Source organism: Protomyctophum parallelum, assembly GCF_964188405.1.
Source record: "Protomyctophum parallelum genome assembly, chromosome: 11".
NCBI lineage: Eukaryota > Metazoa > Chordata > Actinopteri > Myctophiformes > Myctophidae > Protomyctophum > Protomyctophum parallelum.
This window is the reverse complement of record NC_139707.1, coordinates 16,386,148-16,412,053: the sequence shown is the minus strand read 5'-3', so window position 1 is coordinate 16,412,053 and position 25,906 is coordinate 16,386,148. Positions and strand designations below refer to the sequence as shown.

The 25,906-nt window shown below is 43.8% G+C and overlaps 2 protein-coding genes across 3 annotated transcripts; both read left to right on the top strand.

The window, feature by feature from the left end:
• Window positions 1-333: 333 nt before the first annotated feature.
• On the top strand, window positions 334-13,832 carry chaf1b (chromatin assembly factor 1, subunit B). Of its 2 annotated transcripts, none has more exons than XM_083776595.1 (14): window positions 334-387; window positions 734-880; window positions 2,996-3,128; window positions 3,444-3,564; window positions 5,008-5,111; window positions 5,201-5,297; window positions 5,700-5,784; window positions 5,890-5,983; window positions 6,238-6,307; window positions 6,399-6,490; window positions 6,608-6,767; window positions 6,881-7,504; window positions 11,631-11,719; window positions 13,391-13,832. In XM_083776595.1, exons 2-14 carry the CDS (start codon window positions 755-757, stop codon window positions 13,489-13,491), a joined length of 1,896 nt encoding a protein of 631 aa, XP_083632721.1. In that variant the 5' UTR covers window positions 334-387; window positions 734-754; the 3' UTR covers window positions 13,492-13,832. The 2 variants fall into 2 exon arrangements, with proteins under 2 accessions (XP_083632721.1, XP_083632720.1); XM_083776594.1 differs by having other exon boundaries at window positions 338-387; window positions 747-880.
• An 866-nt stretch (window positions 13,833-14,698) lies between these two features.
• On the top strand, window positions 14,699-25,371 carry LOC310866344 (uncharacterized protein). The gene is made up of 6 exons (XM_083775954.1): window positions 14,699-16,112; window positions 17,981-18,054; window positions 18,861-19,089; window positions 22,086-24,088; window positions 24,602-24,826; window positions 24,973-25,371. Exons 1-6 carry the CDS (start codon window positions 15,794-15,796, stop codon window positions 25,075-25,077), a joined length of 2,955 nt encoding a protein of 984 aa, XP_083632080.1. The 5' UTR covers window positions 14,699-15,793; the 3' UTR covers window positions 25,078-25,371.
• The last annotated feature ends 535 nt before the right edge of the window (window positions 25,372-25,906 follow it).

Genomic DNA, 25,906 nt, shown 5'->3' with positions numbered 1-25,906 from the left:
GTGTCCACTTTATAAAGTCCATGCACTCCAGTGAATAGCATTTATCCATTTAGATAACTTTATTATTATTATTATAATGATTTAATTACTTATTTTTACACAGAAACATAATGTGTGTCTTATAGCATCATATAGCATCATTTAAATGCTTAATTTGTAGTTTTAATGTGCAAATTAAACTTTTTTTCAATACTCTAGAGGGTACTCTTATTTTGAAGAGATCGTCCACCGGAAGCCTTAAATCTGTTCATTAGATCTGTTCACTAGACGCTGCCTACGCGCCTCTACGCGGGAACTCTAGATTTATGTTTGCACTGTGTTGTTTTCACCCGTGGAGCTCAGGGAGACGTTACGAAGGACAGCGATAATAGTAAACAAAGGAGAAAGGTATGACTTGTGTGATGTGTATATTATTTAATATGTTAGCACGGCGTGTTAATGACGCTGACGTCCAAGGTGACGGGCCTGCTATGATATTGATATACTACACTGAACACTGAATCGTGTTTAATAATGCCAAATCAACATGAAAGCTAAACCCAGTAGCTAACTTTAATGGTAACATACAGCATTAGTTAAGTATTTATTAGCTTATGACCTGGACAAAAAAAATAAATATACCCAAATGGTTGCATATTATTGTATTCTGTACTCGTTATTAACTATATAATCACCCACGTCCCGTCCCGTCCTGTCCCGTCCCGTCCCACACACAGACATCCATTATATACAGAAGTCGGTTTCAGACAGAAACATGAAGGTGGTAACGTGTGAGATTGCATGGCACAACAAGGAACCTGTCTATAGTTTGGACTTCCAACACAATTCTGATGGTCGCATACATCGTCTGGCTACAGCTGGAAATGAATCCACTGTCAGAGTAAGTACATTAATCACTGTGTACTTTCTGGCTAACCACCAGAAGACTGTTAAAACTTCTGAATTATCGTGTGTGTCGTGTGTTATATGTATTTTTGACAATACATTTAATAATATCAACCTTAAAAAGAAACGGAACGAAGAGTCGTACAGGCAGGAGTAGCCCTCCAAGCAGAACCCAAATGCTACTGAAGTTTCTGACATTTGTTCGACCCAGTGCATTGGGTCCTGTTCCACGTCGTCCATGCCACCTGATTAAAACATTTACTGGCTCATGTTTACATGTTAAAACGCCTCCCCGCGGCATGTGACGCCATTATTTTCCTTGAGTTATTCTGAATTCGGTAACTTTAAGTAGCTATACATCCCGGTGCGAATATCTCCTGTGGCGCGGAAGCCGTTAAGTATTTTTAATATATGTTTGCCCGATTTGGAAGCTTGGATTCTTCTTGTTTATTGACACCTCATTGTACCGCCTATCTGGCTAGCTAGTGGCGCTATAGCTATGACACAGCAGATCAGAGGCAGGGACGTAGCCTCACAAGCCAACCGCACACCGGGAGGCGGTACAATAAACGGTAAACAAACAAGAAGAAATAAAGCGACCAAATCGGTCAAACAAAGATTAAAAATACTTAACGGCTTCCGCGCCACAGGAGATATTCGCACCGGGATGTATAGCTACTTAAAGTTACCGAATTCAGAATAACTCAAGGAAAATAATGGCGTCACATGCCGCGGGGAGGCGTTTTAGAGAGAATCTCCACATCCGCATTTAGGAATTTCCATACGAAAATACACTAGCGAGCAGGGACCCAACGTAAAACTAAACAAAATATCAAAAAAGTTTTACGTAGGGTCCCGAAAGGGGCTAAGGCAGGAGTATAATCAATAATAAGTAATGAACATAGATGGCAATAACTGAGCCATTGTAAACATTTGAAGAAGGTCAAAGAAGAAGTCCGCAGACTGACACTGTATATCAGCTCATAGAATTTGATTTAAAGCGGGTCTACATAAGTATTTTAGTTTGGCACATGTGACGTTTTTTAGGATGTGTTAGCCCTCCAAGCAGAACCCAAATGCTACTGAAGTTTCTGACATTTGTTCGACCCAGTGCATTGGGTCCTGTTCCACGTCGTCCATGCCACCTGATTAAAACATTTACTGGCTCATGTTTACATGTTTACCGCCCTCCGCGCTCTTTGACGATATTCTTCAGTATGAGGCTTTCTGAATATGTAAAGTATAAGTACCCATACATGCTGCTGCGAATATCTCCTGTGGCGCGGAAGCCGTTAAGTATTTTTAATATATGTTTGCCCGATTTGGAAGCTTGGATTCTTCTTTTCCTTCCTTGTTTATTGACACCTCATTGTACCGCCTATCTGGCTAGCTAGTGGCGCTATAGCTATGATACAGCAGATCAGAGGCAGGGACGTAGCCTCACAAGCCAACCGCACACCGGGAGGCGGTACAATAAACGGTAAACAAACAAGAAGAAATAAAGCGACCAAATCGGTCAAACAAAGATTAAAAATACTTAACGGCTTCCGCGCCACAGGAGATATTCGCAGCTGGATGTATAGCTACTTAAAGTTACCGAATTCAGAATAACTCAAGGAAAATAATGGCGTCACATGCCGCGGGTCCTATTTTAGAGAGAATCTCCATTTCCGCATATAGGAATTTCCATACGAAAATACAGTAGTGAGCAGGGACCCAACGTAAAACTCAACATAATATCAGAAAAGTTTTACGTAGGGTCCCGAAAGGGGCTAAGGATGTGTGTGCTTCTCTCTGGATTCTGGACTCTGTAACAATTGAACACAAAGACCCAGCTTGCTGTATTTCCTCTAGAACTTTTTTTTGTATCTACATATCTTGTAAAATGTTACATTTAGTTTGGATAGTAATCTTGGAGCCCATGATGAAAACAGCTGTGTCTCTAGCCTTCTTATATCCAGACTGTATCAATGAATGTTGCACGAACGGTAGCTAATTTTACCATCATCATACATAATTCAGATATGCAGCCATACTGGTTTTTGATGTATCCAAATATGCCTGGCTGTCATGCATTTTGATCATCATTTCAATCTATACTCTGGTGCAGCTGTGGCAGGTTGATACAGCCGCAGATGGGAAAGCTGTAGTGGGCTTCCTATCTAACCTGAGCAGACATACAAAGGCTGTAAACGTGGTGCGCTTCTGCCCCAGCGGCGAGCTGCTTGCCTCAGGTGGAGATGGTATGTCACATCTACACATTACCTACTGGGTTATGGTCATGTCTGGGGTTTCTTTTTAGCCCTCCTAGTGGCGTGACTCCAAAGATGGCAATGTTAGCTGGTCTGTCCAACACTCTTGGCCAAAACAAGATATCTCAAAACGTGTGTGTGTTACAAATTGCAAATTGGTGGACATTATTCTTTTGTTAAATGCATTTTACATAGAATCTGAATATTTTGCGAATTAAATTGTGCTTTGATATCAACTATTATGTCTTAGTAAAGTAACACCACCAACTTCCGAGGCATAAATTAATGTGATTTGATATGGTGTAGATGCTGCCATCCTGCTGTGGAAGTTGAATGACAGCAAAGAGCCAGAGCAAACTACCGCATTCCAAGAGGAAGAAGATGCTCAGCTCAACAAGGAGAGCTGGACTGTGGTGAAGACGCTAAGGTGATGAACTATGAACAGCTACCTCACTGTAGTCTTACAGTACAGATCCACAAAGTGATTTCATTTATATATTAAATAAAAAGTTTCCTTCAACCTCCCCCTGGCCAGCCGGGGCGCCTGATGGAGGGGAAAGGAACTGGTCGGAATAACGTGTCCCTTCCACGCGCTACGTCCGGCCGGGGAAATTCCCCTCTGTCAGGTGAAAAGAAGCAGCTTGGACTCCTCATGCATAGAAGGAGGCATGAGGTCAGTCCGCTGCCCCCCCCCAGGTTGGCAGAGGAAGTGTAGCGCCCAGGATTACATTAGATAATTGGCACTGGGTGAAAAAGAAAACTGGGTTACAAAATCGTGGGATAAAAATTTAAATAAAAATAATAATAAAATGTTTCCATTTTGTATGGAATTGTATTGTCTTGCGCAGGGAGTTGTGGGATTGATGGCAGAGTGGTGCAGGGCGACCGGTCGACAGTCAGATTGTTGGATGTGACATACCGGAGGGCAACCACGTAGCAAGAATTTAGTGACACGTCACTAGATATCGTTAGCACAGTCTTGCACAACATGTCAAAAGCTGATTTCCCTTGTATGAATGAGTGATAAATAAACCCCCTTGAAACTTGAGTTGATAAATTGCAGCTGAAGTTTATGGTATTAAATGTTGGCTATGTTTCGTTTAGGTCTTTCTATCTGTGTGCCAGAGTTAACTATAGACAGGAGTTGGCTGTGAAAAATACCCACAAAACACCTTGAATGCCCGGATGTAGTTGGGACCAGTAAATTAGTGTGCCCAGCAATTTGCAGCTATGGAGCCCTTTTCAAGGTGCATAAGGCAGCATCTTGGCTTAGCTGAAGTAGCCAAAACCCAAAACACCCCAGATCGACAACAACGGGAGGTATGATTACTTCTAACGCGACTAGCGACGGGACCACGATGGCCTGTCAAAAACATAATCTTTGATTAGAATTGGAAGCATTGATTTTGATCAAGAGTTATTCATGTTTCAAGATTTTCGATCTCATCCACTAAAATGAAGAGGGACCACTTTGGACCGGAAATGATCGAATGTTGCTCAATAGGTTCTCCCAGACGGTGGAGCGGTGCGCTCTGTTTCTATGGTGCTAATGTTCCATCTTTTGATTAATCTCCGTGTTGGACATCGGGCACAATTAATTAATAAGGGCCCTCAAGGTGTTAATGCTGCAGTTTACCTGCCGTTTACTTAGTAACTAAAAAAGGTTGATTGTGGTCTTGTATTCAACTTTTTTTATGACAAGCATTTTGATTTTAGTTTTAGTTTTTCATTTTTTTTCATGGTGCTGCTCGGATATCAAGGCTCTGATGCTGTTCTTGGTTATTGAGGATGCTGTAATGCGAATAATGTGTTTATATATTATAAACGGACAAACAACAAAGATCATAATTAACCGTGGTAATGTTTGTAGGGGACACATAGAAGATGTTTATGACATTTCCTGGACCCGTGATGGAAATTCCATGGTGTCGGGATCTGTGGACAACACTGCTATCATGTGGGATGTCAACAAAGGTTTGATGAGCATTTAAGCTTTTGTGTTGTGTTCAGTGCATCAACATTTCATATTTTGTCATGAATGTCTGATCATTTTCTGTCTTTAGGTCAGAAACTGTTCATCTTCAATGACCATAAGAGCTATGTGCAGGGGGTGACCTGGGATCCTCTGGGACAATACATTGCCACTCTCAGCTGTGACAGGTAGAGACATCCCATTGAAACCTCCTGTTTGTGAGGGGCACTAGCCCCTCCTATATTCAGCTATTTGTGTACATCTCCATCCTACACAAACATTAAATTCCCATTGACAATGAATGGAGAATTTTACGTCATAGTATCTGAGCAAATCGGCTTAGTGTCTATTTGTGTCCGACACAAAGTTAAAAAAATAAGTTCCCTTTGACAATGAATGGACAATTTTCTGTCCGTGTCTGAGCAAATGGGCATAGTGTCTATTTTACGTCATGATGATAAGAGAGCCTCACTTCACACAGGTGTGATTTCTTTTTAACTCTTAAAAGAAAAGAACATTTCATTAAACATGTTAAATGTTAAACATGTCTCCTGTTAAACATGCATGTATTTTGCTCCCCACATACTCAGAGTGATGCGTGTGTTCAACACTCACACCAGGAAGAAGGCCTACTGTGTCAGTAAGATGACCTCTGGGTCACCAGGAGATGGAGAGGTCAGTGTTGGGCATGCTCGTTGGTATATTAATATGTGAATGTGGCACATATTGCAACATACACGCACTTGGTTAACTTACCTGTCATCTCTTGTGTTTCTGCAGGTCAAACAGTATAGAATGTTCCACGATGACAGCATGAGGTCATTCTTTAGACGCCTTACCTTCACACCGGACGGATCCTTCCTGCTCGTACCAGGTATGTGAACAGATGCAGCTCTTATTGTCTAATATTTATTTGGGAACAGGAAATACCATGTGTTGTTATATCCTGTGAAGCGTTATCATACCCTCATTCGGGCAAGACCAGCCCTTACCTGCCTCTGATTATCATATACTTTTCCTGTCAGATGCACAAAGACAAATTCCCTGTTTATGCCTCGTATCGTGACCATACTTAATCAAGATACATATTTCTCATTCCGATTCTGCTTTCACTGTCTTGTTTACCAGCTGGTTGCGTGGAGGCAGGAGAAAACATTACGAACACCACCTATATGTTCTCCAGGAAGGGCCTCAAGAGGTGACCTCTACTATGACTATGACCGTGACATTATCTAGAATTGCAGTGGTGGGCATATTAACTAATAGACCTGTAAATCTGTGTGTTTTAGGCCGATCGCTCACTTCCCCTGTCCGGCCAAGGCTACCGTGGCTGTGCGCTGCTGTCCTGTCTATTTTGAATTGAGGACAAAGAAAGCGCAAGGTAACAGCGTGTATATAACACTATCTATAATTACATTATAATTATATTGTTACACATGATGATGATGATGATGATGTCAACACTTTTCTTCTCTTTATTTCCCATTCTGTTCAACAGATGGTACAGTGGAGGCAGTGCCCAATGTGTTCCAGTTGCCGTATCGCATGGTGTTTGCTGTGGCATCCGAAGATTCCGTCTTTTTATATGATACACAGCAAGCCCTTCCTTTTGCATTTGTGTCCAACATCCATTACCACACTCTCAGCGACCTCACCTGGTAGGCCAGCTCAAATCCCTCTATTCCCATTTGTTTCTGTAGAAGAACCATAATTATTATACCATATCACAGGATTTTAGCTATTGCCACTAACATTAACTTATCCTGTTTAGGTCTCGGGATGGTTCCTTACTGGCAGTGTCCTCCACCGATGGCTATTGCTCTTTCCTGGCCTTCTCTCCTGGGGAACTGGGCACTCCTCTGAAGGAGCCCCCTATCCTGGAAATATTCACCCCAAATATCGGCCCTGAGAAAAGGGGCAAAAAGTCTTTGCCCAGGACCATGTCACCAGTACCTCAGCCTCAAACATTGACCACCACATCCCAAGCTAACCTTTGTAAAGATTCCCCTTCTGCGCCCCTCGCGTCCCCTCAGAACCCTTCTGCACGCCTCGCTTCCCCTCAGAACCCGGCTCTACCAGAGGACAAGAAGAACCTCCCTGGTGGCAAAACCAAACCTCAGTCCCGTAGGATCACACTTAACACCCTGGAGGGCTGGGGTAAACCCTCTACCCCTAAGTCCACACCCTCTGCTCCCCAGACCCCATCCTCTGAGAGCACCAGCACTCTATGCACACCCCAGCCACATGCCACCCCTCTTACCCCCACCCGTTCCTCCACAGCTCAACCTAAACTTACACCCCTCACTCCTGCCACTCCTAAAGTCCTCAACAGCACCAACACTCCTGGGCCCAGTACTCCTAAAGCTACCACCACCCCAAAGGGTCCCACTCCAAGGTAAATACTAGCATTTTTGAGCGGTGCCTAACCGCTCCATTATGCAGCTATGTGTGTATGTATGTCTCTGTGTCTGTATGTCTGAGCACAGACAGCTCAACACCTCACCAATACAGCTGGATGGCACTGTTGAGCAGCGTCACACACACAGGCCAGGGAGGAGGGCCAGAATAGTACGTATGGTTGCACCGCTCAGGTCACACAGGTGGGCCTTTTGTCTTAGTTTCAGCCAAAACAAAGTGGAAATGTTATTGTGCAGCTGCAGCATTGCATTGAGTCTTTTTACACTCACCAGGGGCTTTGCTTGTTGGCATGGACGACTCTCAAGGCTCTCTCCTGATATGAAGGGAATTGTGCTGCTGTTCCCTGTGTGCACTCACTGCCTGTGTTATACATTGATTACATCAGCTTTTAAGCCGCCACCTCTTCTGGGCAAAGAGGCCCGCTTTAGTTTGTACCAACTACCAATGAAATCTAAAAGAGATGGGAAGGTTTTCTTTAACAAAATTAGGTGCTACTACATTGGATAGTGCTATGGTGTTCAGAGGTGTGTAGATTTGGCTTGTGTTGTAGCTCCCAGCCTCCCACATCAACTTTGACTGAATGAAATTAACACATTTATTTATTTGGTGATAAAATACTTACTGCAGTTTAATTGGGATACTCTTTCCCATATGTATGGTGTGAGAATAGGTACTGCATCTGTAGATGATGGAGGTAGAATGATTACAAGTACATGTAACATTGATTACTGTCAGAAATGGAAACTAAAGTAGTCTGGGTCTGTGATGGTAGGGGAGGTAAATGTGATTTGACCATATGATCATGTATGGGTTTTCTATGTTTAAAAGCTAACGGGGGCATGCTGGCACAGTCAGTAGTGCTGTCGCCTCACAGCTAGAAGATCCTGAGTTGAGGTTCGATTCCTGCTGGGGGCGCTGTGGGCGTGTTCTCCGCGTCATCAGTGCCCATACCCATGGTGGGGTTGGTAAAAGGGCCTTTCTGTGTGGAGTTTGCATGTTCTCCCCGTGTCCCCTAGGGTAGGTACCCTCACAAAAAAACATGCAGTAATCATGGTCTCTAAGCTACCTCTCCCTGGGCAGCCGGGGCGCCTGATGGAGTGAAAAGGAACTGGTCGGAATAACGCTTCCATGTGCTACATCCGGCCGGGGAAACCCCCCTGTCAGATGAAAAGAAGCAGCTTGAGCTAAATTCTAATACCGCAACTTTCACACTCGCTCACTCTCCTCGCGTCCTCCACTCACTCCTCGGCTCCGCCCCCAGCGAGGAGGAGAGGAGGAGGAGAGGATTCAATGCGAGGACAGAGTGGTGGTCGAATTTTCCTCTGGAATCGGAATGTACTACGCTGTCATTTCAAAGCGACGGCACATTCCGCGATCACTAATGACGTGTTTCAATTCAATTCAATTCAAAGGGCTTTATTGGCATGGGAAAACATACGTTAACATTGCCAAAGCAAAAGTGGTGTCACACAGCTGGATGCCTGGATCACTGGAACTCCGAACAGAGCCGTACAGTCTACAGAATAGACAATTCATCATTTTGTACATGTAACCGAGGGTCCGAGGCCAATGTGTATGTATTGGTAACATGTGCAAGGCAAGGGTATTTATTCCTGAAATAGTGAATAAGCGCCAGGATGCGCACACGTATAAATCACCCCCCCCCCCCCCACTCCTCCGACAGTCAGTCCTCCTCCGCGTAGATAGCTTTTGAGGTGCGCACAATATAGCCGGCCTAATTTATATATCCTACTTTTATTATGCTTATATCACACAATGCAATAAAGCCAGTGGCTTGTTGTGGTCCTTTCACTTTCACATAAGTAGGCTAGATAGGCTACTTTATCATTCTGAAGCTCTATTCATTCAGCGAAAATGTGTCTCTTCAACAAACAGTTGAACAGTGCGTGCATGTGTGTGTTGGCCATTGGGTCGGCGACTTCAGCCAGTCAGCCGGCCGGCAGCTAGTGGATGGGGGGGGGGGGTGCACAGTATCGGGTTTCATCAGTGTTTTCTGTGCCACATGTGGAGGAGGCGGACTTATGTCACTGGAGAAGGAAAAAAAACATGTACACGTGATGCGGAAATCCGCTGCGAGGAGACAAAATACCCCACCGAGCCTGCACCTGATGTACACTCGCTCTATGCGGTCTCGGAGAGCCCACTCGGCTCCTCCACTCGACTCCACTCTCCTCCTCGATGGAGCACTTTAACAAATGGAACGTTAACCATTTCCGGGTCACGCTGGAATGACCCCGAGTGAGCGAGTGGGAGTGAGCGAGTGGCCGAGATTTTGGGTATTGGAATTTAGCTTTGGACTCCTCATGCATAGGAGGAAGCATGAGGTCAGTCTGCTGCCCCCTCAGGTTGGCAGAGAAAGTGTAGCGCCCAGGATTACATTAGATAATTGACACTGGGTGAAAAAATGGGTTGCAAAATCGTGGGATAAAGATTTATAATAAAAAAACGAACAGGGGGCTCTTTTAAAAGGACTTTGGTTATTTTAATTTGTGATAAGCCAATGTTATACCCATAAAGCTTAAACTGATTACAGATAATCTTGTTTAATGCATGCAAATGTTTAATGCAAATGTTTTAATGCACTAAACTGAGGGCGAGGTCAGGTGGTCTTTCGAGGATGACAGGAATCGTCTCTCAAAAATGTATCCCATGCCATCGTTTTTTGTAAAGCTCTATTCAGTGTTTTTGATGATTGATTGAAACTGAAAGTCCCAACTAAGTGAATGACGTGAAGTATTCACTTAGTATTGAAGTGAAGTATTCAAAACAAGAGTTAAGATATGTAAAAGCCTGTAACTGCGTTGAGTTACCTACACAAGAAAAATATGTTGTCAATCATCAATATATCTCCCAAAGTATTCATGTTGGATGAATAAATTGTACCTTTCCTCAAGCAATACCATGTAGATTAGCATGTAGGGGCAAACCGGCGTGTACGTACCCACACCGCATATGTAAATCTTCAACTCCTATTCAAATGCTCTGTCTTTGGTGACTTGCGTAACTATACAGAGAAAGTATGTCAACACAGTTGATTCTCTTCAGTGAGATTGACGAAGCATCGTGCTCAGAAGTGTAGTGGCAGTGCAAAATCTTTTTGTTACATTTAATTCAAGAAGTGAATTATTTTTAAATGCCTGTTTCAGTAAAAGAATATGTTTTTCTGAGTGTGCTGCCCGTATGAGGATTCGTTGGACCTCCTGCTGATTATTATACAATGTCTCTAACAGACTGCTCAGACAACGGTCTGCCTGGCAGTTGTCACTGGGCTAGTAGTATGTCTAACAGACTGCTCAGACAACGGTCTGCCTGGCAGTTGTCACTGGGCTAGTAGTAGCCAATAATTGATCAAGTAGGAAATGAACAGTGATGTATTGTTTACATGAGTTTGTACATTGTAGAGAAGATCCCTCTGTACCGGTCTTCTGGGAATTCTGGGATTTGTTTAGTCCTCTTTCTAAAGTTACTTTAGGACAGATCGTGTACATCAATCAAATGATAAATGAACTGCATTTATATGGCGCCTTTCTCCAAAACGCTTAACAATGTAATGTACAGTATTCACCCATCCACACACCAAGGAACCAATGCAAGGCACCAACCGATCAATTTCTGTCTGCAACCTACCACCCACACGTGATATGTGGGGAAAAACAAGCGCTGCTCACTCATGCTGCTGCTATCACAAGCCCTGGCAGGCAGGGGAGACTGGAGACACAAGGAAGACAAAGATTTGACTGCAGCACATTTTGAACATTTAAAACGTCATGCAACAAACAATATTATTTGTTGGGGGTGGGTGCGGGAGCCCGGGCAGAGGCCTTTTTGGGGCGAATGGTTCTCGAGTTACGTGGATTACAACAGTACACACACACACACAGACAGAGACATGGTGCATTTATAGATAGCTAGATGTATAGGTGCTAAGCTAGCACCAATACCAACATACAGCTTGTTCCACAGAGTGGAGATGCAAGATCCAGAGAGATGGGTACAGGAGAAGGTGCAGAATATACACAGACACACACGTGCATATGTATGCATGCAATACTACTATTGATTTCTCTTCCACTTTATTCTAGGCGGATATCTTTGACTTCTGTCGGGGTACGATCTCCAGCTGTTTGCCCCTTCTTTACCACTCCCTCCTCCACTGAGAAGGCCAAACACGGTCAGTATACCTTATAAACTTTATAATAAGTCATAAAAATGACTTAACCTAAAGGTTCCCTTTATAATATAAAGGGAACCTTTAGGTTAAGTCATTTTTATGATATGGCTGTCAACGACGGGTTGTAATACAATACGCTGTTCAACTGTCCATTCACTCTACCACCTTTTATTTAGGGTCTGATTTCAGTAAAGCTTCATACAGGTGTTCAGTATCACTCAAAATGGCTTCAGCAAGCTCATGTTTCAGTAATCTATGCTCAAGGTCATTATTACTCTAGTAGTCTTACTAGTCTATAGTTTGAATTTTCTTGTCACCTCTACTCTCTTCGTTTGGGTTTGAATGAAACTACATAACATGGGTTCTGGATACATGCTGGATACATGCTCCGATGTATGCATACATTTTGCATCGGCCATGTCGGTATGTTGGTTATCTGCAGCCAACCAAGCTGTAGATTCGGAACATTTATTTCCTGTATTGAAGATGTATTTGTTTCCCTGTCACAAAAGGGGGGAACAAAAACAAAATAAACATATCGGTATCCTTATCGGCTAAATTGTTATTTTAAACATCGGCTAAGAATTTCCATATCTGTGCATCCCTATAAAACAAAACGTTGGCACTCAAGCTCCATCATTTTGGGTCCCCTTTTGAATTATACTTCATACAGGTCATTCAGTTCCGTCACCGCTTTTGTGAATTCACGGTTCAACATTCAAATACTATTAAAACACTTCCTGTTGATGTGTGATAATAGTTCCTCCTGACATCTCAGTTTAGGGAAATGACCATACTATGAGCATGAACATATATCAAACCTACCTTAAGTGTGGGAAAGCACTTGAGCCCTAGCAGTTGCATTTTATCGAGCCAGGTGGCAGAGAGATTTGAGCCTCTGGTCATTGTCAGGTTTTTGGCAAAGTAGTTCTAATTAAAGACGTGTGAAATCAGCTGAACAGCGCCACTGTTCATTTTCCTATTCTCATTGTAACCTTCCCAAAAGTCTGAAAACTGACCCCTTCAAACTCTCCCCCTCTCTCCTTGTATCCCTTTGTCCTTTTTAGCGCTAGCCCCTCCTATGCCCAGCTTTGTGTGTTTGTAGCACAGAAATTATTTGATTGGCTGAGCACGGAATGTGATTTATGATATGAGCGCCACAAGTTATTTTTCTTTAAAATATATGCTTTTTTTTTTTTTTTTATAATTTATTTTGCTTGACCAGTGTTATTTACTGTACATTGCATATTGTTTAGACAAATGTTTACCTGGTGTCCTTGTTGCTTTAAAGCACTAGGCCACGTGCTACGTCCAACCAGGGAAACTCCCCCATGTCAGGTGTAAAGGAGCAACTTGGACACTCAGGCATGAAGGAAGCATGAGTTCAAGTCCGTTGCTCTCCCCATATATGGGGACTAGGTTGGCGGAGGGTGTGTAGAGCCCAGGATCACATTAGATAATTGACACAGGGGTGAAAAATGGGTTACAAAATCGTGGGATAAGAATTAAAAAAAAATTAAAGCACTAGGGCTAGGCTATTGTTTTTGCACTATACTAAATATTTTGACCAGGGTTCATGCCACAAATGATCCAGTGGTAAATGCATCTACGTATATATTGTCTATGGTTGTAACCTTTCTTTCGTTGATCCCTTTATTTGTATTCCTCCAGAGCGCCCATCTCCTCCTTCTGATCCAGTATGCCAGCCCCCTGAGCCCAAGCGTCCCAAGACCAGTGACCCACCAGCCAAGAGCAATGTCACTCAGCCTTAGTGCTAAATGCAGGATGCTCAGTGGTCTTATGGACTGTTTCGAGAGCTTCTGTCCTCGGCTAGATCCTCACACATCGCCTCTGTACAACTGCACCCATTGGGTTCTACATGGATGATGGATGTCATTTCACAGTGCAGTGTCATCATGGTTTGGTTGATGTATGTCTGTTTTTATCTACCTAGATAAAGGTTTAATATCAGTGTATGTGCTGTCTGTGAAAGAAAATGACCTGGTCTTATTATCCTTCTCTTTTGCGTTTCGCTGAACTGATAATTGTATTATATAAAGTTGGTAACATTTAGAAGAATACAGTTATCTATAAAATAAAAGGATCCATCTCTCTTTGTTGTTTACATCTCATCAAGAACTTGAATGTGAAACTGAAACTCCACTGCAAATATTTGTCATTGAGCCAAATGCAATAAGGCTCACTAACCTAATGGAAAGACTAAGGGCTCTTATCTCTTTACTATTTTGAAAAAACAATCTACATTACAAGCTTGTAGATCGGCTAGTTGAACTATTCTATACTAACATTTTCAAAATGGTAAAAAATGCAAGGTAGTTTAGGGAGAAGGGTTTTAGCATGGACGAAAATATAGCCCTTTGTATATTAAAGTCTGTCACTTTATCATATATCAACAAATATAAATAAATATGTATGTGCCCAGGTTAGGCTAGACAGTTTAGGTTGTAGAATCAGTTATGGGTAGCCATTGTATCAAGAGGAAAAGGTAACAGATCACTGACATTTTGGCTATATGGATATATCAGGTTGTTTTGACATTCAGTCAAATCATACATAGTTTTCTATTAGCCATCAGTATTATGCCATTTTGCAATATTGATGACGCATAAAGATGATAGGCCTCTTTATTTTGATGGGGTAAACTTCCAAAAGATTAAGATCATCAGTCCATTTTGGGCTTGGATACAAAATCTGACTATTCTCCTGATGGCAATGAAGAATCAAGATTAGTATTTAAGTTTTACTTCACAGTGAGGCAAGCAATATCGTTGGCAATATCCTACTGTGTGCTAACAGCCTATCTTGATTCGTGAGTGTGTGTGGTGGTGGTGATGGTGGGGGGGCTTCGGAATGACTGTTGTAGTAGCCAATCGCATTTCTTCTTTTTGTGGCTCCTTAAAGCATCCACTAATGGTCTTTGTCTGAAGGCGGGGTTGAGATGTCTTAGTTTGGCTGATATTTAGTAACAAGCCAGAAGGTTACGAGTTAAAACATTGGATTATTTGATCATCTGACTCGCTTTACGCAAATGGGAGAGATATGGAATATGTCGGCTATCAAACCACAGAGTGTTGGCTCGCTTTGGATAGGATCAGGATGTGAATTGCAACATTCGGGGTGACGCCGCTTTTAGGTCGTTCAAACAGCGATGCTGGATAGATAGAGCTGCATCATCATGTTGCTTCCGACTCGACTTACAGAAACAAATCACAAGTTACACCAGAGGTAAAGCTACAAAGATCACACTCAGATCCATTAAAGGCAGACAGACAATGGACTGGCATCTATCGAGAACCAGACTGACTTCCGTTGAACGTGACCCGTTCTAAAACTGGTTAATTTGTATCATTTAGCTTGAAGCCTGAGATTGGCGCGATATCCACTTGCATCAGTCAACATTGTTATTGATATGCACTATAGCCTATTGACGGCAAGATCCTCGAGGCACAACTGAGTGTTTTACATACAACTTTACCAATGAAAGAATGATTTAATGCGTGTAGCTTTTATTTCTGCAACTATTTAGAATAGCCAGATGGGATGACCTCGACTTGGCAAATTGTAGCCTACGACCCTGGAATGTATGGAAATGATCCAAGAGGATGCTGCTTGACTCGTGAGGACGGTCATATTTGTATTTTATAATATATATAAACGTTTTCCTTTTTGTTCAAAAACGCTATTCATAAGCCATCATTTTTAAACATAATTGAATTGCCGATAAATGGTTAAAGGAAATGATTGCCTTGCAATGGATTATGCCCATTTTAAATTAAGGTGTCGGAGTTGCACTTGTCTTCTGGAGACATAACTATATTATTTGTTGTTGGTCTACTGCCATCGTCTTCACGTGGAGTTGATGTCGGGACAGTGGTCCAGACAGACTCCAGTTGTGACTGGGGCTCCCTGCTGTGATACATAAGGGGCGACTGGCTTCGGTGCAAAAGGAGGATTGTGTTTGTTCCGCCGCCCCGGTGAGGCCAAAAGGCAGCATATGCATCTGGCGTTGGTAAAGACAAAGTTACACACATAAGACAATTAAACCCCGTTAAAATGGCCGGCGATTGCACATACAACACACACTACGGGAGGGCAGAAACCTTTTGTCCGTCCAAACCATCAGACGGAGAGGTTGATTCAGACGGGAACTTGAAAGGGCGTGGGCCGCGCTCGTCCAACTTTGAGGAGATCGACGGGCTGCTGTACCGCAAGAAGTTGGAGCGGGGCTTCATCCACTACCGTGAGGTTTTGGCTAAGGACCGGAGACACGAGGCGATCTCCGCCTTCCACCGGAGGCGGCCCGCCGGCGGCACACGCCACCTCTCCCTGGAGGAGACCTACAAATGCGTGGCTGAGAACTACTGGTGGGACGGTATGTCGGTTAAATGTCTGCCATCATGTAGCTCTGGTCCATAGCTCTAAAGCCATGGCATAGAGCTATGGACCAGAGCTAGCCATCATGTAGGCCTATAATGTGTCCTGTGTTCTGACCCACTACTTCTGTTTACACATTGTTGCATAAATGGTAAATGGTGCATTTATATAGCGCCTTTATCCAAGGCGCTTTACATAGATTGTGCATTACATTCACCCATTCACACACACATTCATACACCGATGGCAGCGGAAACCATGCAAGGCACCAACTAGCACATCGGGAGCAATTAGGGGTTCAGTGTCTTGCTCAAGGACACTTCGACAGTAACTCTGGGGGAGCCCGGGTTCGAACTGGCAACCTTACGGTTACCATCCAGGCACTCTACCCCTGAGCCACCGCCGCCCCTCATAGGCAGGATGGGAAGACAGGATATCATCATATGAGTTTATGACCTAGTTCCCATTTTAAATTTAGTTTTGTGTAGTTTTGTTTTGCAGTTTAGTTTGTAGTTTTATTTATCTGAGCAGACATTCATCAGGGCTGCCATATTTCAGAAAATGTCAAGAGTGAGACTCTAGTGTCTTAATGTGTTCGACGCCGTCCGAAGGGCGGCGGCGAAAAAAATTGGCTTTTTTTAATGTCGATTTGGCCCGTTTTAACGTTGATATTTAACCTTAACACTGATGTCTTCACCTCCATGCCAGCTGCTCTCCCTGCACTGACAGCCTCCTCATGCTTAAAGTAGAAATGAAAAAGATATCTATCTATCTATCTATGCTCCTCAGACCCAGCCAGCCAGCCACACACATAGTGCTCAGACCCAGCCAGCCAGCACGCCACACACATAGTGCTCAGACCCAGCCAGCCAGCAAGCCACACACATAGTGCTCAGACCCAGCCAGCCAGCAAGCCACACACATAGTGCTCAGACCCAGCCAGCCACACACATAGCTCCGTAAGGGAGTGGTTGCACCACTCAAAAAATCTTCAAAAAACTGAAGAGGCTACTGGAGATTGGAGAACCTGATTTGGACATGATCTGATGCAGGACAATGTCACTATGACAGAAAGAGAAGATGGGTCTGGCCACATTCATTCACCCCATAATCTCAGTGGAAATTGGGGAATATGTCAGAAAACTGGAATGTGGGAAAATTCCTTATTTTTACATTTTCTTAGTTCAAACACATCTGTGGGCTCTCTCAAGTCGCGATGCGGCCCCTCCCCCTTCACTTCACACACACACACACACACGACTTTGTCCCTATAATGTGCATGGGCTATGGCACCGTTCCACTTCCTCATATCACGCAAGAGACGCCACACACCAGTATAGAAGAGAGATAGTCACAGGTCACTTACTCACTTGTTGTAACTTGTGGGGGCTATATTGTCTTCCATGAAAAATATTTCGAAGCGATGTTAAACTCTGCATGGCTCATTTCCATGCGTCACACAGTCAGGGACCCTGCTGACGATTTGGTCCACTGTTTACCCTCCTGCATATATATGCAGATCGGCTATTTTACCGTTTGTGAGGACGCACACATGAGCGTGCGTTATTACGCGGAGGAGCCGCAGAGAAAGTTGTTATTTATCATTATAATGTGTGTGAAATGGCATGTGTGGCGTGGTGCGTGGTAAAGGGTTAAATTGCGTGACTGTCACACTCAAAGGGTGAGACATGGCAGCTCTGCATTCATCATGGTCATTCATTCTATTTTGAGGGAAGTTCGGTTACTGTCATATTGACATGTTTAAATTAAAGATTAAACCACAAGTCTGTGAATGGAGATGTTAATCATGGCCCTGGCTCTTCTTTGTCTGGGACTGTAATGTATGTGCCATTGTTCTCTTTTCAGGGATGTACTTCCAGATTCGAGAACATGTCCTGGGCTGTCCAGAATGCCTGGGGCAGCACAACAAGAGATCAGAGGTAAGGCCAGGGAGGGCTAGCACCGCACACTCGCTGCTACTACTACTAATTAGGAAATGTGTATCGAAATGTGTGGCAAATCTCCAAAAAATTGCTTGCCAATAGGCTTCTTCGCAAATGTGTTCATAAAATGTGTCTCAATTTGTTCCAACCCAACCTTGGGAAACTTTGATAGCTGCTGATGGCTGAATTTAGCCCAAGGAGTGTTTTTCGTGCAAAACTAATGCTTGCAATGGATTCAGAATCATGAAAATCGGCCTAGTTTGACACGTCACAAGCTATATAAAGCATAATGAAATTTGGGGAGATTTTACCTTATATAGGTTGTTAATGGTACCCCAACATTCAGCAGCTAGCTGTCACAAGGGAGTTGGTTTGGAACAAACTGAATACATTTGTGAAGAAAGCTAATAAGCATTTTTTGCAGATTTGCCACACATTTCGCTAACTTCCCCTAATTATACATACAAATCCGTGTCCGAACATTTTAGAAATAGAGGAATGGAAGCGCTACAGGGATCTGTTAGTGGCTCTTAGATAGGTGCTCTTTGGTGATACAGGTAAAACCATATAGACAAAAGGTATCCTTCCTCCAAGTAGTACTGCTTGTCAAAAATGTGAATTGCAGACTTGAAAAGAAAATAATCAAAATAATTTATTTTCGTATTTTCGTGTCCGAACATATCATATAATTATTCTATTACCCATTTTTACCCTTATTTATTTCCGTCCATTGTTTTTCTGCACTCCTCCTGTGTCTGACTTACACCTATACCTCATTTGTATTATTTGTGTGTGTATCTCAGGACGGGGGCACTGAAGGACGTGTGTCAAAGACAATGTTGTCACACAGCGGTGACGTGCTGAGTAAGTTGAGGAGTCAGCGGGAGGCGGGCCTGTTCTGTGACATCACCCTGCAGACAAACGGACAATCCTACTCTGCTCATAGGGCCGTTCTGGCTGCTGTCAGCGAGTACTTCCAGGAAATATTCACAGAGACGGAATTGAGCTCCAAGGCTGACATAGACCTCACCGGTGAGTATATAACACATTGAGACCAACTGGTTTTGATAACGATAGTGGACATTTAGCCACCTCATCAGTAAAACTTGTATCGTGGCAATGGCCACGAGGGCCATAGTTTGCTGCTGGTTCCGGATAGGCACCGTTACAGTGTGGTTTATACGTATGATATGATATGATATGATATAGTACTTTATTGTCAGTTCACACTGAAATTTGTCTTGCGACACAGCAGCCAAGTATGCAGAAACATATACAAAACACAAATTACACGACAATTTACATACATAAAGACATGAGCAATATCCACCGCTTAGATTATCCTGTGGCTACTACATCTCCTGATTAAGCCTCAAGGTCGACTGGTAGACAAAGGACCTCTTTAGTCTGACCTTATTGTATGCTGGTACACCATATCTCCTTCCTGAAGGTAGCAACCTATATTCTCCATACAACACATGCTTAGTATTAGAGGTGATATTACTTGCTAACCTTAGGATGCTCTTATCATATGTGGATGTATAAAGTTTCTGAAGTTGTTGTCCAACAATCTTTGAACAAATGTTCAGTTGTTGCAGCAGTTGTGACTTTAGGGCTGCAGACAAACATCCATACCAGGTGGTACTACAGTACTGAAGAACACTCATAATAACAGAAGTGAAAAACAAAAGAAGAATCCGTCTACTAGCACCGAAGGATCTTAGACGGCTTTGTTTTCTTACACACTGAATCAATCTGATCTTTCCATGACAAAAGATGGTCTATTACTACTCCTAGGTATTTGTACGAACATACCTGGTTGATCGGTTCACCATGAATAGTAATGGGGGATCTGTGTATCTCTGGTGGTGTACCAAAAACAATCTCTTCTGTCTTTTTTGTGTTAATGATGAGAGCGTTGTTATCACTCCATTCAACCACCTTATTTACTCTGTGTTGGTGCAGTCCAGGATCACTGGAACTATCTAGGAGAGAAATCAAAACTGTATCATCTGAGTATTTTAGAATGTATTGGTCTGGTGTGTCAGTGCGACATTCAGACAGGCATTCCTCAATACGACAGCTGTCAGTATAAAGGGTGAAAAGTACAGCTGAGCTCACACAACCCTGGGGAGCACCAACATTAGTAGTTAATGCTGATGAGAGGGTTGTGTTCACTTTCACCCTCTGTACTCTGTTAGTAAGAAAAGAAGCATACCAGTGAATTAAGTATGGATTCAGTTCCAACTGTACCATTTTTTACACTAGTATATCAGACTGTATTGTGTTGAAAGCTGAAGAAAAGTCTAAGAATAGCACTCTCGCATGATTCTTATTTGACTTATCTAGGTGTTTTGTAATTAAGTGGACCAGTGTGACAACCGCATCCTCTGTACCGCAACCCTTTTTGTAGGCAAACTGACTGGGGTCGAATTTGTCTTTGGTTATACTGACAAGATGTTGTAACAGTATTCTTTCAAGTGATTTCATAATCACTGAAGTGAGAGCTATGGGTCTGTAATCCTTATGTTCTTTTGGACATTGGATTTTGGGTAGTGGTTTTATGTGTGAGGTTTTCCAAGACAGGGGAATTGTGTGTGTGTCTACAGAGGTTTGGAATATTGGTTGCCACACTGGAGCCAGCTCAGATGCAAAGTGTTTGAGGAGAAAAGCACTGCATTCATCTGGCCCATTAGCTTTCCTTGTGTTAGTACACTGAAACACTTTCCTTACATCCTCTTCAGAGATGGTAATTCTGTCTGAGGGGGCAGGTGTAATGAGGTGTTACAGCCTTCAGTATTTCAGTGCACTTTGAGGAATTGTCCAATGATTCAAATCTGGCGAAAAAGGTGTTTAGGTCATTGGAAAAGACAAGTTCATTTTCGGTCACAATAGGTTTCGTTGGGGTTGACATTCCTGTCATAGATTTCATAGTATCCCATGCCTTTTTGTGATCGTTGGCATTAAATGCATCCTCCAGACGCTGTGTATGTGCCAATTTTGCCTGCCTCATTTTCGTTTTTAACTTTTTATCTGCCAATTTAAGTGCACCAAAATCTTTGTTTATGAAAGCTGTTTTCCTTTCATTTATAATTTTTTTTATATCTTTTGTCACATATGATTTGTTGTTTGGATAGATTTTTATCTCCTTTGTAGGAACAACCAGCTGTACACAAAAATTAATATAATCGTTTGTAACTGTGGTGATTTCATCTAATGAACCATCTCTGAACGTGTCCCAATCAGTCCAGTCCAGGCATGCTGCAAGTTGTTCCTTGTTGTCATCTGTCCATGTCCTGACTACCTTCTTTTCTGGCTTCCCTCTTTTTAATTTGGACTTATAGACTGGGGTCATGCACACAACATTGTGGTCAGAGGTCTCTATCGGTGGCCCAATCTTGGCTACATATGCATTTGGAATGTTTACATAGCACTTGTCCAAAATATTATTTTTCCTTGTCGCATCCTTGACGTATTGTTCAAATCCCGGCAGCACAGTGTCCAGATAACACTGGTTTAAGTCTCCAAGCACGACTGCTGGTGCGTCCGGGTACTGCAAAGTGTCCTTAGACACTTAACTGTTCACGATCAGCGGGTTGGCCTTACAGTTACACAATGGTCTTCTTTTGCTGTCTGTCGGGTGTATGAATGTGTGTGTAAATGGCTGAATGTAATGCACATTTTATTTAATATTCATTTTTATTTAAGGTTAGGCTCTGTTTGTTAGGAATAAAGTGCCATCAGACGCCTGAATATCCATGCCTTTGATAAATCTTACAGCATCCTGGGTTGCTTGTTTTTTCACACTGTTTACATTTGATGCAAGTTGTCTGATCAAGACAGAAGCTGCTGCTGATTAAAGCAGTTGTTCAAATCCAATCACCTCACTCATGTTTACACTTTGGTGGTAGTCTTTCTCCCAACTCTAATCCACTATTTACAGTCACTCACTTGCATCTTGCTTATCTCACTCACAGTCCAAAGTTGAACACGTCTGATTAACGGCCCTCTGTCTTGCTCTATTTTAGGTTTCAGTGAGGAGAGTTTGCTGTCTCTGCTGGATTTCTCGTACTCCTCCACACTGTGTGTGCGCCAGGAGGACCTGCCTGAAGTCGGCACCTTGGCCCGCCACCTCGGCATGTGGCCCGCTGTGGATGCCTGCTCTGCCCTCCAGAGGGAACAGGAGCAGCCACCCTCTCACTGTCCTAGGACAGGGCACCCATTGGGTAACGCTGGGTCTCATTCAGAGCTCCACCACCAACTGAGGGAGAGAAAAAGAAAGAAGGTCTCACCTGATAAGGACAGAGTGGGCGATGGCTTCTCTCTGACACTGGATGCATCAGATGAGTCTTTGGCAGAGAGTCCCAGGCGTTCCTTGCGCAGACCCCTCAGACAAGGAGTACAGGGAAACAACGAACACCCCCTCAGTCCCACACACAGGATGAAGCTCATGGACTTCAAATCACCCTCCTGCAAGAGGCCTCAAGCCCCCCGGAATGCATCACTCACCCCGCAGTCACGGAATCGCCCCGCGTCATCCCCGCCAACCGCCCGTCTCCTCCGTTCCAGTCCCGGGGCTGCCCAAGAGGTTCTGAAGTTGCTTCCCCGGCCAGAAAGTCCACGGCGGAACCGGAAATCTCACTCTGTTCCTAGGCCTTCCCCCATGTCCAGACAAAGACCCAGTACCATGGGGAGTCCGTTGAGGGTGAAGCAGGAGGCAGAAGACATCGGAGAGGATGAGCAGGACTACGCACGGGCACAGGAGAAGTACCGGCTCATGAACGTTTTGGGGCTGCAGAGGACTGCCTTGTTGCCGCGACCAGAAGATCTGATTGGCTGGAGACAGAAGAAACGTCTGAGGAAACTGAAGGCAAACAACTACTCGCTGACTAAACGGAGGAAAACTCAACCCCCGGCTCCAGGAATGGCGTTTGAGGATCTTCCCCTGTCAATCCCCCTGTGTAACCCGGTTAATACTCGCTTCCTCAAGAAAATCATCAAGACGGAGCCTGAAGATCCAGTCAGTGTGAATGAAATTAGGCTGAAAAGGTCAAAACCAACCCCCCGGCAAGTCCCTCCCAGCGACAGGAGCATGAGAAGTAAAGTCACTTTTCCGGATCTTCTGCAACCTGCGTCCTGGCCCGCTTTCGGTGGGAGGGAACTCAGACACTTGGCAAAGAGAGATGCTGCCAGGCTGCCTCCTTGCGGTGGCAGCTCCAGAGCTCTGGCTCGGAACATGGTCAGGATCAAACCAGAGCCAGTTGACTACTCGATCTCAGGTCAGCTGCTTCCTTCCCATGACCGCCACAACCCTGCGCGTTCTTACAAACCCCCTCCTCCGCTGAGGACGCGGACTAGGACCAAGATCACCCTGGACACCTTCAGAATGCTACGCTACAACAGTGGTCGGCCAGCAGCGAAGACTATACTGAAGCAGAGCGCTGTGAGAGGAGCAAAGAAGTCGCAGTCTAAGAACAGAGGAGAGGAAAGGAAAGTACTGACTGGTTTGATGGACCGTAATCCCAGCGCTCAGGATAACAAATCCACAGGACTCCAAATACCTGACCTGTCAACTCCTTCATCCCTTTATAACAATCCTTTGTATAAGGTCATTAAAGAGGAGCCAGCAGACCCCCTGCCAGTGACGGTACCATTCCCAGACCCTCCTTCCCCAGACCGGGGAAAACGCCAGAGCAAGCCCCCCGTCAAGCTACTAGACCCAGGCTTCCTCTTCAGCTTTTATCGCCCAGCAGGGGGGGCAATGGTGGCAGGGAAGAGGGAGGAAGAGAGTGTGGATATCTGTTTGATGCGCTCTGTGTCGCAGGGGGAGACATTCAGAGCTCAGGGTGCTCAGCCCAGGGTGCTGAGGGCCAGGAGTGGACCGCCCACCCCACCTCACACAAGAAGGGAGAGGGATGAGAGAAGTGCGAGTCAAAGAATGGTCCACAGATCCCAGACAAACTCCAACCATAACAACACTCCTATTCTGGCAAAGTGCACAGTGTCAAAGACCACACGGAACATACCAAAGGTAGGTGGTAGGAGAGGGCAGTGATTCATACTTATCTTCTTACTCTAGAATTTATGAATCTACCCAGATAAGAAAAAACTATTGTCTGCTAATTTAAACTGCAAACATAATGCATTATATTTCACATCTCCTTCAATTAAGTCAACACATAAAAAAAAGATAACACAATCTGAATGATACAACAAAACAACCTACTCATCCCATCCTGTCTCGCTATGCCAGTACGATCTTATCTATTCAATACGTGCTTTTTAAATATCAACACTTTCGTCCCATCGCAAGCAACACACAGCGACGGAAGTGAATAGAAAGCCATGTTTATCTTTCAGTGGGAACGATAGCTGTACAGTTATTTTCTCTTAATGGGCTTTTAGGTTGTCTTTATTCCTCATTTTACTGGTTCATAATAATGCTGCCATTTATTTTGTACGTACTGTATGTATCTGATAGGCTGATGTTTCTGGACATGTCTTGGCAGTTGGCACTCGCACAACGTGTTTCTTTTCTTTGTAGGTGCAGAAGAAGGGTAATATACTGCCTATGAGTAATACAAAGTTTGTCTTATTGGAGTCAGTCCGTCGGGCACGGCTGAAGCAGCTACGAGGTCCTCGCAGTCAAGCTCCCAAGGTTCTGAAGGGAGCCCACAACTGTGTGGAGTGTCATGCGTCCTACAAGGACTGTGATGCCCTCATCTTGCATTCCCTCAAGCACATTGAGGGCAAGCACTGGCCCTGTCCGGTAATCAATTCATTTGAATCATACTTACAAAAACATCAAAACATTGGAGGAGAGCTCCCATATTTTTGGTCTTTTCCCATTCATATTGTCACTGCATTGTCACGTTTCTCATTAATGCTTCCTTTCTCTCCCATGGCGTGCTGTAGCTGTGCAGCAAGACGTTCTTTCGGCTGCGGAATGTGAGGAATCACATCCGTAACCATGATCAGAAGTTGTACAAGTGCCGTGGCTGTATTGCTGCTGCCCCCTGAGAAGAACTTACAGGCCTGTAAGAAGGGACTGAGGTGAGGGGGTTTGATCCCTCAAGATACGTGCCACGCTCTTGTTACATGTGTTCCATCCTTGGTGGAAGTGTGAACAGAGCGAATGCACAGGTGTGAGCACATGTCTGCAGGTGTGAGCCATATTTCCCACAAGCTTGGGATATGTTTTGTAGACTGTTTAAGCACCACTGTTGATTTGTCCAATTGTATGTGAGAATGTTTGTTACACGTGCTGTTTCTTTTTCTTCCGAGGCGTAGGTTCTAGGTTGTCATTGCTTGGGTTTCACAAATAAGACGGGGAGGGGGGGGGGAATCCTGGTCGAGAAACGTCCGTTACACGCAAGCACGTGATTCTGTGGAATGGTTTAATCACTCTGATTGTGGTCATCCAAGATCGGTAATGGTGTTTACTTTATGTAACCAAACTTTGCATTTTGGTAGCTAGATGGGTTAAACTTGAACGCTCAGGGGGTTTGGGAACTGTGATGTGTTAGTGTGAGAATGTCACAGTTTGTACATAATGAAAGCAGAAAATGATTGTGATTAATTATTACTACCTAATTATGGCTATTCTTATTATTTTGTAATGTATAGATGAATTTCCAGTGCACTTATATCATAGCTTTTGTTGTAAACCTAAGAAATGGTTATGAAATGGAAGGTCGGAGGTCATGACAGGAATACTTGAAGAGGCGTGGAGTCTGGAGGGAATACTTGAACCGGGGAGTTGTTGACTAGACTGTCCTGAGGGTGTTTTAAATCTTTGTACTTTGTGGTGTTCAGATAAAGTTCAACTTTTGTTGTTTTCGTCATCATA